We start from the raw sequence: 13445 nt of genomic DNA on the forward strand, positions 1-13445 counted from the left end.
TCCATTGTCCAGGTGGTATGGTGCTGTAGCCCACCGCCTCTGATGACCAATCAACAGGTGACAAAGACCACGCGAACTGCAACCGGCAACGGAACGTCCAATGTTGAAATGCTCTAAATGGGTATGTTTATAAGTGTAATAATTTTAAAATTAAATATTAATTATATAAAAATATGGTTTATTAACTTTTGAGCTAAATATGCTGCCAAATACCAAACTACTTACCTAGCCATTAGTTTTAATTATTTGTTAGCTCTTTATAAATAAAATTTTCCAGAGAGCGTTTACAATTCTCAACTGGTTCTAGCATAGCTTGAAATAAAGGGAGAAAGAGAGTTACGTAGGAAGAGCGAGTGAGGGGATAAAAGAGAGAGAGAGAGAGAGGGAGAGGTAAAACACTACTTTGGCTTAATTTTTGTTGGTAACAAATGTCATCAAGTTCTTCAGAATAAGCTCCACTTTTATAAAAACAAAAGAAATTAGAATATCTCCTCCACCTGTATATACATATGTGTGTACCTTCTAGATGAACAGGAAAGTTACGGCCTTTCGGACTTCTCATTCCAAATGTTTCATTTTAGAAATTTTTATTTAATTCAAATTTTTTAATAATTAATGTGCTTACCATTCTAAAAGTAATTAAATTACTTATTAAACTCACAAAAGAACATTTTTTTTAAAAGGTAACATAACTCCACTTAATATTTTTGCACAAAAAATAATAATAAATCTTGATTTCTATTTACAGCTCCTGAAAAAAACATTCCGTTGGAGGTCGTCGCATCATTTTTGAAGGCGCTTTCCTAAAACAAAATGTTAAAATGTGTATTTCAAAACAAAACAAATAATAAGTTAAAACAAAGATAACAAATTGATAAGTTAACTATATACATAAAAAACATGTACTTAAATTTATGTCTATAATATGGAGAATATAATTTTCCAAATTTCAAAATGTGATTCGTTGTTTATGTTTAATTTTTTTTTTTTGTAAGTCATAAGCAAACATTATTGTAAAGAGCATTTTATATTGTTTTTGGTTAAAGCCGTGTTAGTTTAATTTATAACTTGGTAAATATAGAATATAGAATTTAAGAGTATGACAGAAAATTGAATTTTATAAAAAAAGGAAAGCCTACAATCCAATTGTTGACAAAGAAATATTTGCATTCATTGGAACGCTGAATAAGATACCCTTTAATATCCTTTGACAGATTTCGAGGACACAGAAATTAAAGAGTTTAAAACAGGACTTCCTGTAACAACGTGTAAAACAGTTTCTGTGTGTGCGTGTCATTTAGTAATTGAGCGTTTGATGACAAAATTTTATAATTAAGCAAGCCCGCCCGCAGCCACAAAAGTTATAATTAAATTACACGACCAGCGTACGTAGATTGAACAGAAGAGATTTGCCACAGGGAAATGGGTGAGGGGAATATAAAATAAAATGGAACATTTTTGCAGTGAAATCGATTCAAATAAACTGCAGGGAAAAGAGTTGCACCAGGGGATATCTGATTTTTTTGTATAGCCATTAAGTGTAAACCTTTATATAGTTATTGCCAGATCTGTAGTTCTAGCTTTAGACTCCAATTTAACCTGTATTTGTAGTACTAATCACTTGTACCAGCAAAGCTCAATTGAATATGAATCCCATTTGCATACATATGTAAGCCGCTTAATCCTTTTAGCGTGTCCCCAAAGCTAATTAAATTATTCAACCGGAATTAAAACCCCCTTTTTTAATTACAAAAACAATTTACCACATCAATTCAGCTGATTTCCCCCCCAAACAAATTAATTAACCAACTGTTTGCCATTATTAGTTCCTTGGTTATCAACAAATCAAATCAATTAAATATTTTTAAAACATTTTTTTTTTAATTTGTTTAATCCTTGCCGTATAAGAGTGTAAGCTATTATTAAATAATACAAGTTACATAAGAAATATATTACTAATAAATAATTATAATTGTAATTGTAATTGTATATCCTACTGCATTCCTAGCACAGTTGTGGAATTGAACAATATTTGAATTTAGCAAAAGGAAACTTTTCGAACAAACCAAACACACATACAAAATTGAGCTGAGAAAAACAATTTAAATATTTTAGGAAATAAGAACATTTTTTGTATTCGCCCGCTTAAATGTAGGGTATTTACTAGCCGCCAAGCCACAATGAGGGGGAAATGACAAAAAAAAAACATACTAGGAATGTGAAATGAATACACATTCATTTCATTTCCCTTTAAACAACAACAAATAGTTAAATATAGTGTAAGGTGAAAAAGTTGGCATTATTGTATTTGTATGTGAGTGTATATGTACAATAAATTTTCTTCATTGTGTTGAATAAAAATTGATGACTCTGTGTACACTAAATATATGTGTGTGTTTTCTTAGGGATCATGATGTTTATTTCAGAATATTTTAACTTTAACATTTCCAATAATCTGGGTACACTCCTATGATCAATCAACAGGTAACCAAGAAGTTGAAGTTGCCTCGCTAGTGCGCTTATAATTTCCAACGGGTTCTAACATACCCTGAATGATATAACGGTTGCCAGCCAAGATTTTAGGGACGGAAAAAGAGAGTGACGTAGAAAGAGCAAGAGGGAGAGGGAGGGGTACAAACACTGTTCTGACTGGATTTTTGCTGGTAACAAATTTAATATATAATATTTTTATTACTTTTTATTGGTAACGTTTTCGGTAGCACCAAGGATAACAAAAATGTGCCTGGTTGCCAAAAAAAAAAGAAAATTGAAGAGCTCCTTACTAGAGCTCTGCCAACTGAAAACTGGACAGAAAAGTCACAGCCTTCCTAATATCTCATTTTAAATATTTCTATTTGATTTTCTAATTCAATTTTAAAGAAACTTGGCAAATCGTTATGTTGTTTGAAAAAATCGTGAATGGGTCAACTGTAATTTTTTATTTTATTAAATTAAAATATTTAATTAAATTAATTTTTTTTATTAATTTCATAAAATACCCATTTTGTCTCTTAAATATCGATAATAAAATTTAAGATAATAGAATTATTAATAAAATTAATTTAAATTTTGGGCTCAAGTGGCGTATGCGCAATATTCTATTCTGTGGTCAAATCAGAATTAAATTATTTGCATTAAGCTCTAATCTGTAGAGAAACATGCTGAATATGTGAAACAAACATACATATGTAGATGCCGTAAATGCATTAATTTGACACAATATTTGTTTACTCATTAATTTCTTGTTTGCTTTCGACAGCTCACCAAAACAAATGCAGAGCATTCAATAACGTTATATACATATATAACTATGTATGTATATATATTCCCACTTAAAAAAAATTTTTGTTAATACCAAAAGGAAAATAGTTTTCCCAAAGAGCAACCAACCACTGACAAAGTCATCTAGGAACTGAACTCGAACAAGAAGTCAACCCGAAAAAGGACTCGACTAGGAATCAGAGGAGCAGGGCTGCCAGGTATGGTGCAACATAAACTGGGACCAAATGTGTAAACAGTGACATTATTAAGCTAACCTATGGCCTGCTCTTGTGTGGGCGTAGATTTTACCTAGACGCACAGTGGGCTGAAAAAATCTGTGTACAGGTAATAGGAACATTTTTAAATGGATCAACTTGACTTGTTATAGCTGAGACAAATTTGTTACTTGAGTAGAATGAAGTAAAATTTCTTCCAGCGATTAGGTTGTACAAAATATAAATAAAATAATCAAAAATTTAAAAATGCCGCATGAGTACACAAATAATTCTCAACTGGTTCTAACATAACTTGAATGAAGTGAGAGAAATAGAAAGAGAGAGATAGAAGTAGAAAGAGCGATAGTGTGGGATAAAAAAAGTGGGAGTGACATATAATATATATTTTATATTAAAAAAAATAAATTTGGCATATTTTATACATCCAATATACTATATATTAAACGATTTATAAAAATCAACACAGCTTCTGCGATATTTAATATACAAAACATAAATGTAATTCTTTTGCCTGTTATTTGTTTTTACCAAAATAGGCTTCTACCCACAGTCCAGGAGCGTGGGCAGTATTGAAATTCAAGCAAATATTGGAAAATTTATGCCAACTTCGATATAAAATCATGTGCTGAACGTGGACCTTAGCTATCTTTTTACGAGGCAAACAAAGGGGAATAGCCGGCGAACCATAATTTGCTGGATTTTATGATGTTTTGTTAGCCAGGCAGCCAACAACCTGTTGTGGAGGATGTTGCAGAGGCGCACAGGTAACACTTTTGTTGGGTCCAATTTGTGGCACAAAGCAGCCGGTCGGCGGACCGACCGCAGATAAATAAGACAATAAGCGACACGGGCCGCACGCAGCATACGCATTCGCAATTGCTGCCGTTGCTCTTCATTAGATTGGATTGGCCGAGGACATTGTACATGGTCCTGGACCGGCCTCATTACTTCAAATACAACGCACTCTGACCGCCACCCCGATTTAATTATGCCGACGCCCGACAGTTGGCCGCCAAGCCGGCTCCGGATATATTTCAAAACCGGACAACGCAGTGGCCAAAGCGCTCAGTCGGCCCGCGTCCGCCGTGTTAGCCACACCACCAAAAGGATCTTCGAGGGATCAGGCCGCATCGCAATGGCCCGAATGTTAATGCCATCAGCAACAGTGAGTGTCGGTGCCCGGAGCTGGACATTGTGCGGAGCTGTACTGCTGTTCGTCCTGCCGCTGATCCCAACGCCGGAGGCACTGCAGCACACAGAGGAGGGCCTAGAGATGCTCTTTCGTGAGCGGTAAGCCTTACAGATAGTCCTCGTAGTGACTCCTCAAAACGAAACCCAAGGGAAATCATTTTCGAAAAAATCCTTGTTTTTTTTAGCTCCCAATCGGACTGGGAGAATGTGTGGCATCAGGAGGCACACTCCCGGTGCCGGGACAAGCTCGTCCGTCAGCTATACTGGGCCTGTGAAAAGGATATTTACCGGCTGACACGACGCAATAAGAAAAGGACGGGCAACGATGAGTCCTGGCTCAAGAAGAGCTCCACAGATCGTGAGTTTTTTAATGACAAGTTGAAATATTTATATGACCAGTTAGTTCAACATAAAATAACCTACACTAATACTTAAATAATTGGTAATTTCTACTGGTTTTTCCTCAAGAATTTATAGTAAGTTTTAGTTTCTTGAGTAAGTTTAATAGGAAAATGTCAAATTGGAAAAATCTATGGATTTTAAATCATTTTATGATACAAATTTTTTTTTTAATTAAAAATAGATATGCATATAAATCTAATAAAAAAAAATGAGTGCGGTCATATTATGCAAATTTGTGCACAAACGTAATATTTACTAGAAAATAAAATGGTTCTATCTCTTACTCGCTCGCACTCGCACATTCCACAAATGTCTAGCCGAGTCTCGAACCACAGTTTCGCACTTGAATGATCCATAACCTAACTTTTTTATGCTTTTTCTATTACCGTTAACGTATTTTGTACAACTTTTGAATTAAGAAATCTTGGAAAGATTTCAACACTCCACTATTGCTTTTTTACTAGCTTTACACTAGTCACTCTGTCTCAAAATAAACGAATATATTGTGTCTCTGATCCTTAATCCTCTTCCAGCAAATGGCTCCACCTGGCTGCATGTGAACTATGCAAATATGTTCCTCAGAAGTCGTCGATCGGATGCTCCGTCCATTACAAATGAATGCTGCACCAAGACGGGCTGTACCTGGGAAGAATACGCCGAGTATTGTCCATCCAATAAGCGACGCAATCACTACTGAATTACCAAATCTGCATAGTAATACTTGATACTTATATATATAATATTCGCTTTTTTTCCGTGGTTGTTGTTGTTGGTGTTCTTGCTGTGTTAAAATAAAGATTTTATGTCGCAACTGTTGGGCTGGCATTAAAAAAAAGAATTTTAAATGCAATTTTCAATTAAAAATATAAGCATAACATAAAAAAAAACCAAAGTGGGAGTGCGTAAACCTTATTTCAAAGATTACGTTTACCTATTTTGATGTATTTTATATTTTAAAAGCCATTATAATCATAACATATCTGTTAAATTTAGGTTTACTTCTTAACGTTCTTTGAAAAATCTCCACATTCTTTCGCTTAAGTTATTCATTTTTTAAAGGGCTTTATTAACACTTAAACAGTTTTTTAACTAATTAAATCTAACATGTATGTATGTACATATGTACATACAAAATATTTAAATACATCAGCTTTTTATGTTAAAAGTAAGGGATACAAATTTAATATATCAAATACAGCGTATTAATATTTCTACAGTATATGTGCCACGCCAACCAACCGCTCTCTCTCAAGGAATTTGATTTAATTCCTTAGCTTCAATAAATTTTAGTAAAGTAAATAGTCCCTTTATATTGAATTCAGAGAAATAAGAAATAATTATGATAATTAAAGCATAATTATTGTATTTTAATGCAAGTGTTGAATAATATTTGCTTACGGGTCACTTTTCAAAAATTTCTTATGGCGAAAAAACAATAAAAAAAATATATAAAAAAAAACAAATAAAATAAAAAAATAATAACATTTATAAATAGGTCACAAACCGCATATTTTCCCGATTTCTTTGCCATAAAAGTATGTAAAATCTTTCTTGTTCAAATTAGTTCATTACTAAAATCTAAAATAATATAAAAAATAAAAAAAACACATTTGGGCTGGCTTTTTTTTAACAATTACTCGCTGAACTATCAACAATATAAACTATAAGATGCATAACTTGTGCCCTCTCGCTCGCACAAATTTGTGAAACCGAAGAAATCTAGAAACAGAAATAACCCTGAACGTAGAGAGTCTTTGGTATAACTAAACAGAAACCCTTAACAAAATAAAACTAACAAATTTAGGGATTTTGTTTTCTTTAACTTTAAGATATTTGATTTATCACTGCTTACTAGGTAGCTTAAATTAAGAAAAAAAAGATGAATTAGAATTTAAATTTAAAAAAAACAGAAAATTTCAATTTTTATGTCAACAGAATGGCAACGTTTCTACCATTTAGATTTCCTTTCTTTAAGGCTTTCAAAACCTTCCTTCTTCAAAAAAAAAAATGGAGTAGCTACCCCCTCTCCCCCTGTAGCTTTGGAAATCAAATACATTACACTAATATCACTTAGTTAATAGATATATTGGGATTTATAATCCCTTTTTATTTGCCGCTGCTGCCATCCAAAAGATTCTCTTCATTCTCCTTGCGACTTTTGCTGGCGGAGCTGGAGGGCGTTGATCGTGGTCTCTTGGTGGCCTGTCCCTGTTCGTAATGAGTGTCTAGCATTTCCAGCAGCGTCAACTGGCGTCCACCTGGCTTGGAGCTGCTGCTGCTGCTACTCTTGGCTGCGTTGCTGCTGTTATTAGTGCTCTTCTTATTGGTGGCTGAATCCCCGCTTTCGTTTTTCGCCTCTAAGCTGGCTGCCATCATCATGGCATTGGCCTCCTCATCGTCGGATAACAGTAGAGCAACCGTTGGATCTGGTGACGAATTGGAATTGTCTTGGGAGGATTGAGTGGCAAATAGATCGGGACTTTGTTGTGGTTGTTTCTTAGTGCGTAATGGTGGTGATCCTGTTACGGATCCCTCTGCTTCCAATGGCTTTTTTATACCTGAAGAAACACCTGCCTCTGATGATTCTTGGGATCCTGAAGCCACTTTGCTTGCTTCTATTTCCGCCGTTTCTTCCGAATCTCCAGATGGAGATTCTGCACCGTCATCGCAAGTTCCTCTCGGGTTCTTTCTTTTAGTCAACTGCTCCCTTATAAATTGGTATAACTTCTTTTTGGTCGGCTTACTCTTGCGCAACTCCTGGCCCTTCCCCATTATTAGCTCACTGTAGCTCTTGAGAATCCTCCACAGCTGTTGCACTGTTGTACCCTCCGACTGGAAGAGCGTCCACATGGCATGGATATCGTCGCGCAACTGGGCATTGCCAAAGGTATAATAGGCCAAGGGTCTGCCCAATTGGGCACAAACCATTAGTTGCAATAGAGATTTTAGGTATGGATCGCCACCGAATGCACCGCATCCCCAATTGCCGGTTGCCACACCGGGTGGGGGCGTGGCCATCCAATGGACAAATCCAATGTGCGCCTTGTTCAGCTCCCTCTCCATCAGATCGACACGATATTGATGCGTGGCCTGGGCAAAATGGAGGGCATCGATAGCCACAATGGCTGTTTGACGCCGGCGCGATGAGTCTCTGGGCGTACGATCTTCGTGATTGCCCGACCATTCAAAGCTGTTGGCATATCCCGTGTAGTTGCTATATCTTTCCGCACCCAACATGACCAAAGCTTCATAGGGTCGCAGGGATTCCGTGAACAGTTTGCCCACCAACAATTCCGGACAGATCACAAATCGTATTTCCTCCTGGACGCATCCATGACCCAGAACACCGCCACCCAAATATTTGTTGGCAAAGTCCACCTGAAGCAGACCAAGGCCTTCATCCTCGATCGTCCCCTCGGCATCCACATGCAAGGGTACTGAACCCAATGGTGCCGCACTCTCGTTCCATCGAACTTGGTTCTCCGGCTTGGCGCTGCGTCGAACGAAGGTGACAGCCCCGGTGGGCACATTGCTCGAATCCCGTTCCGTTGGACAGACGCGACGGAAATAGTGCATAATGCATTTGAGCTTCTCCAGAACCGCCGGACCCGTTGATTGATATAGCCTGTCAATGATTGAGAGATATGGATTTCTAAGAAACTAGCTCTATAATCTGGAAATCTGCTCGCTCGCTCACCTGTTAAAGTTTATGTCGGGAAAAGTGCTGTACTCGGACTTCCGCTTCAGTGTATTCCGCCTCGGAAAGGTACATAGAAAAGCATTTGCCAGCAGGCAGGCTATCTGTTGTTGGCTCAAAGTCAGAGCCGAGTTGTGATGTTGCTTCAGCAGCGGCACTGGGGCCTGGACCAAGTCCGGTAGCCTCAGCGCCAGCCGAATGATACGAGGCAATAGATCTTCGAAAAAGACCCTCGACTCGCTCTCGTCCAGCTCGTCGTCCAGCAACTGATGCAGGGCTCGGAAATTCCACTGGTCGCGATAGGTGGTGTTGTATGACAGGATAGCTGCCTGAAGCTCCACGGCGGATTCTATAGGCTGCAGCAGCGCCCGCTCGATCATCTCCCAGCGGGAGTCTATGCTCGTTGTGCCATCCTCGTTCTCCCGCGGATATTTACTCTCTGGCGCACAGGGCAAGCGCACATGCTCCGAATCCCACTTGCCAGGTGCCTTATGCGGCCGTGGCGGCTGCTGGGGCGATTCCTTAACAGGAATTCGATACAAAACTCGGTGCACGTTGCTCGATGTCACCGGGCCGAGGTGCTCTAGTTCAAAGACGTGGCGGCCCCGATGAATGGCCTCTATGGGCACACCGCGCCACGACTTTTCAGGTGAGCCACCGGTACTGCTGCCGCTACTGCGTTCCACTTCGTCCTCCGAGGAGTCACCCGCAATGTTTACAATCTCCATTTGCTCCTGATTCGCCGGCGACTCGTCCATTTCCATTTTGGAAATCCCGCCATTCATGGGCTCCGATGACATTGCGCCTTCACTTTCCAGATTCCCCTTACCCGGCCGGAAGGACAGCGCGGCACTTAACCTGCAGCGGAGTGGCCGCGAGTTGAGGAGCTGCCGGAATGTGAACAGAATGATGCGGAGCTTGCTTTTTAAGCTGTTTTCGTTTCGGAAACTTTACTTTTCTGCGGCAATTCACGCCTCCTTATCGATAAACGGCAGTGTGGCCACACCGTGTGTAGGCGGTGACAACGATAGAGATGTGCGGCCGAAACGATAGTTGGGAAAATATTTTACCGGAAAGATATCGCATTTTGAGAGGAATTGCCTGTCAATAGAAGTCCGTATTAACAAATTATGGTGAATTAACAATCTGCTTAGTATAATTTTCTAATTCCTGAATTATTAAATAAAAATAAATATATTATTATTGAGACAAATCACCTGGACTTTGATGTTTTTGGATTTAAAGTTTATGCAAACAAAAGCTATGTACCGATTTCTACCCTCATTGTTTAATATTTTATAAGGCCTCGGCTAAAAAATGTTTTCCCACCATTTGTTTTAAATTTGCACATCTCTATCTGTAAGCATATTTCAGCAGCGGCGTGTACACACTGGCTTGTGCGGTATTTAAATACTGTAGTGTAAATGGCAAAACGACTAAAACAGAACCAAGTAACCGGCGGCAAAAACAACAAAAACACCAAGAACAGCAGCACACAACTACTTTCTGTATTTTTTTAGTGCATAGAAAAGAAGCCCGACATTAAAGTGAATAAAAAACGAAATAAGCTCGGTGGTTCGTTCAAAGTGAAGTGAATGAATTTGAAAACTCCCCAATGAAACAGTACTGAATGCGGCTATAAGCAGTTATTTACGGTTAAATAATGAACTCGCCAAATTGAAAATAATATTCGTAATCAATACAACAATATCATAATTGAGAAAGGTAAGCCTATAAATACCTACATACATATTTACTAAAGTAGTTCTAAGCATTTAGTTTATTTTATTTTTACCACTCTAGTTGACGTCAGTGACGAAATCGCGGCTTCCTTTCTATAAACCTTTCTGTTGCTTTTCTCTCGCTCGCACTTTCGCTGTCTGTCATTCAACTTTCTGGCCTTGCCTTGCCTCTCTTTCACGTACACACAACTTGAGCTTACGTGTAAAAACAAAGAAAAAAACCCCGCTGCATACACGTGCAAAAATTGTGAGAGAGCAAGAGAGAGAGAGAGAGCGCTTTTGTTTGTTTTGAAAGCGGCGCAAAAACAATAAAAAATTGCAATAAAAAAGCACACACTTCAAACAAAAGAAACTAAATACATAGCCAGCTAAAACCAAAATAAGTATGTATAATTTATTGAATGTACTTTGCTAAAGTTCAACACACCTTTATCTCCGAGAAATTTTTGTCTAAATAGCTCTCTCTCTCTCTTTTTGTCTTTGGCGCCCCCTCTTGCTCCCCTATTTGGTTCTCTCCCAGTCGCTCTTTTGCGTAAACAAATGAAAGCAGCAAAAGGGGCAAAAAATATAAAACACGCAGGAATTATCAGTACCTAACTAAAAGAATTCTACAAAATTAAACTATACAAGCATACATACAAATACGCGATTTATACTCTCTTTTTGTATTTGTATCTTTCTTCTGATTGTATTTAGCCTTCAAGATTTGCTTAGATTTTGCCTTGACCATAACCTAGAAATACTCGAAAAATAAATATACAGTGGATATTCGCTAGCTTGAACTCACACCCAAAATGATCATATTGTGATTTTTTATCTCTTCGTATTTTTTTTTTTTTTTTTTTAATTTGTATTTGAAGTCCTTAGAAATAATGTTGTTTTTATTGTTTAATTAGGCAGTTTCAATTATTTGGGTTAAACTGTATTTAGCTATTTCTGCCTCTTTTCTGATTTGCGTCAGCTGCAAACAGGTAAAGTGTGCGACTGGGATGGAGCACGGAGTGGGATGGCAAGAGGGGGTGGCGCAGAAAACAAACAACAACAAAATTGCATAGAGCGAAATAATCGCATAGAAAGCAAGCAAAGAAAAACGCCAAAATAAAAATACAAATGGGAAATGTTAGTAAACTTTTTCAAGGTCACCTCAAAAACATGAACTAATACTAATCAACGACCAGAAGAAGAAGAAAGAGAGGCAGCGACGTCGACTGCATTTTTTTTTTGTTCGCGTTCTAGAATCAATTGTCGATATGGATCCGAGAGCAAGGGGTAGAACGAAATTGTTTTAAACATAATTTTTTATACTCTTACAGGGTATTATAATTTTAGTCAGAAGTTCATTTCCGACCCTACAAAGTATTTACATATTTGTACATCAACAACAGGGTCGATCTAGTCATAGGAACGATGGGAAAATGAATATAAAAAATTCACTGTTTTTCAACATATGCACATATAATATACATAATATATATAATTATTATAATAATTTCCTTTAATTTTTTCTAATAAGAATGGATCGATTTTTAAAGGCCCAATTAAAAACTGCAAGGGTATACAAACTTCGGCGCGCCGAAGTTTGCATTCTTTTTTTGTTATTAATTAATTTTAAAGCTTTTTCAGTTATATGCAATAATTAAAAAAAAAGTAAAAAGATAAATGAAGTCGTTTTTGCTTGCTTTTGTTTCTCTAATTTTTATTTAAATATTTTTTTTTTCGTTTTGTGGCTTTTTTGCTTTTGACAACGGGACTTGGCTCACGTTGGCATTGAAGATGACGAAGATGAATGTACATATGTGATTTCGTTATTTTATTATTTTTAAATTTATTTATTATTAAACTCAATTATTTACAAGAATGAAAATATTCACAATAATTAGTCTATTAGCGGTCTAATTAAAAAATATAACTATATTAAATTATGTTAAAATATCTACAAAAAAAAGCTAGCAATTGTGAAACATGTGTATATGGGGTATGTATGTACTATGTATATGTGCTTTTTTTTTACCATTTTAAATGATAATGCTATATTTATTGCTTACATACACGAAACCGTAATTGGGAGTATAGAATAAAATGCAGGAGGCAATTTAGAAAAGAAAAGAGAGCGACCCCACCGAGTTGCTAAGGAGGGTCGCTAAACTTTATCACCCCCCTCTTTTCCCCCTTTTCAATTGCTATTATTTTAGCAGAAACAAAAATTCGCACACACTCTCAAGCATAATAAAAACCAAAATAAAGTAAAAACAAAAATAACAAAAATAAAATTCGCATGCGCGCATGACCTTGAATTTTTGTTATAAGAAGCGAACATCTGACTGGGACGCCGGCAGCGACGCCAGCAGTGCGATTGCAATGTGAAATGAAAAGAAAAAAAATAATAAAAAAAAATAGCTCACACAAACAAGAGCGAAATTTCTTCGTCTAGAAAAAAAAAAAACAAATAAAGGCAGCGATTTTGCTTATTAAATGAGAAAAATGCTAAAAGAGAATAATAACATATTTACCAAACTCTTTAAATTTAAATTTTAAGTTTTAAAATCATAGTAAAATTTAAAATGTAAATAAAAAGCTAAGGCCAGAAATAACAATAATTAAACAATAAACAAATAAACAATTGTAAAAAACCTAAAAAAAAGTAAAATAAGTAAGGAAGCACAGTCAAGTCCGCTCGAATAGCGTAAATTTAATGTCGCCCATTCATATGACACCAAAACGAACTCACAATATTTTTTTTTTTCGAAATAATACCCTATTATTTGCTTAATTTTGACTAATGTTTACGCCCTCGAAGAGAAATCATGTTTTTTTTTTTTTTTGTTTTTTGCATGTTTTTAAATAAAATCCAAGTATGTATGTATGTACACATATCTAGCTTAATAAAATGTGCTCAAAGTTAAAAATAAATATGCA

At 36.5% G+C, this 13445-nt stretch overlaps 4 protein-coding genes across 6 annotated transcripts in view; 3 read left to right on the forward strand and 1 right to left on the reverse strand.

The window, feature by feature from the left end:
* The window catches only part of LOC108082895 (allatostatin-A receptor), a 68180-nt gene extending 67288 nt beyond the window's left edge, over positions 1-892 (forward strand). Inside the window, exons 10-11 of the mRNA XM_041775049.2 lie at positions 13-121; positions 749-892. Of these exons, the coding sequence (XP_041630983.1) occupies positions 13-117 (105 nt within the window). The 3' untranslated portion in view covers positions 118-121; positions 749-892. The remainder of the gene's footprint in view (positions 1-12; positions 122-748) is intronic.
* Positions 893-3277: 2385 nt separating this feature from the next.
* Positions 3278-5859, forward strand: Ilp7 (Insulin-like peptide 7). Of its 2 annotated transcripts, XM_070288416.1 has the most exons (5): positions 3278-3312; positions 3370-3479; positions 4034-4787; positions 4874-5046; positions 5624-5859. In XM_070288416.1, exons 3-5 carry the CDS (start codon positions 4486-4488, stop codon positions 5785-5787), a joined length of 639 nt encoding a protein of 212 aa, XP_070144517.1. In that variant the 5' UTR covers positions 3278-3312; positions 3370-3479; positions 4034-4485; the 3' UTR covers positions 5788-5859. The 2 variants fall into 2 exon arrangements, with proteins under 2 accessions (XP_070144517.1, XP_017033987.1); XM_017178498.2 differs by lacking the exon at positions 3278-3312 and having other exon boundaries at positions 3363-3479.
* Positions 5860-6928: 1069 nt separating this feature from the next.
* Positions 6929-9861, reverse strand: Parg (Poly(ADP-ribose) glycohydrolase). The gene is made up of 2 exons (XM_017178564.3): positions 8788-9861; positions 6929-8715 (listed from the first exon to the last, which is right to left on the reverse strand). Exons 1-2 carry the CDS (start codon positions 9585-9587, stop codon positions 7197-7199), a joined length of 2319 nt encoding a protein of 772 aa, XP_017034053.1. The 5' UTR covers positions 9588-9861; the 3' UTR covers positions 6929-7196.
* A 364-nt stretch (positions 9862-10225) lies between these two features.
* The window catches only part of Mnt, a 36278-nt gene continuing 33058 nt past the window's right edge, over positions 10226-13445 (forward strand). The window contains exon 1 of one of the 2 annotated variants that reach the window (XM_017178549.3): positions 10226-10512. The gene's annotated coding sequence lies outside the window, so the exon portion shown is untranslated. The remainder of the gene's footprint in view (positions 10513-13445) is intronic. The other variant, XM_041774838.2, reaches the window with a different exon arrangement.

This window comes from Drosophila kikkawai, chromosome X (genome assembly GCF_030179895.1).
Source record: "Drosophila kikkawai strain 14028-0561.14 chromosome X, DkikHiC1v2, whole genome shotgun sequence".
NCBI classification, from domain to species: domain Eukaryota; kingdom Metazoa; phylum Arthropoda; class Insecta; order Diptera; family Drosophilidae; genus Drosophila; species Drosophila kikkawai.

Coding starts and splice junctions, on each gene's coding strand:
- Ilp7 (XM_070288416.1), top strand. CDS start 4,486: ATGCCGACGCCCGACAGTTGGCCGCCAAGCCGGCTCCGGATATATTTC. Junction 4,788..4,873: donor GAGATGCTCTTTCGTGAGCG/GTAAGCCTTACA, acceptor TGTTTTTTTTAG/CTCCCAATCGGACTGGGAGA. Junction 5,047..5,623: donor CAAGAAGAGCTCCACAGATC/GTGAGTTTTTTA, acceptor ATCCTCTTCCAG/CAAATGGCTCCACCTGGCTG.
- Parg (XM_017178564.3), bottom strand. CDS start 9,587: ATGTCATCGGAGCCCATGAATGGCGGGATTTCCAAAATGGAAATGGAC. Junction 8,716..8,787: donor CCCGACATAAACTTTAACAG/GTGAGCGAGCGA, acceptor AATCATTGACAG/GCTATATCAATCAACGGGTC.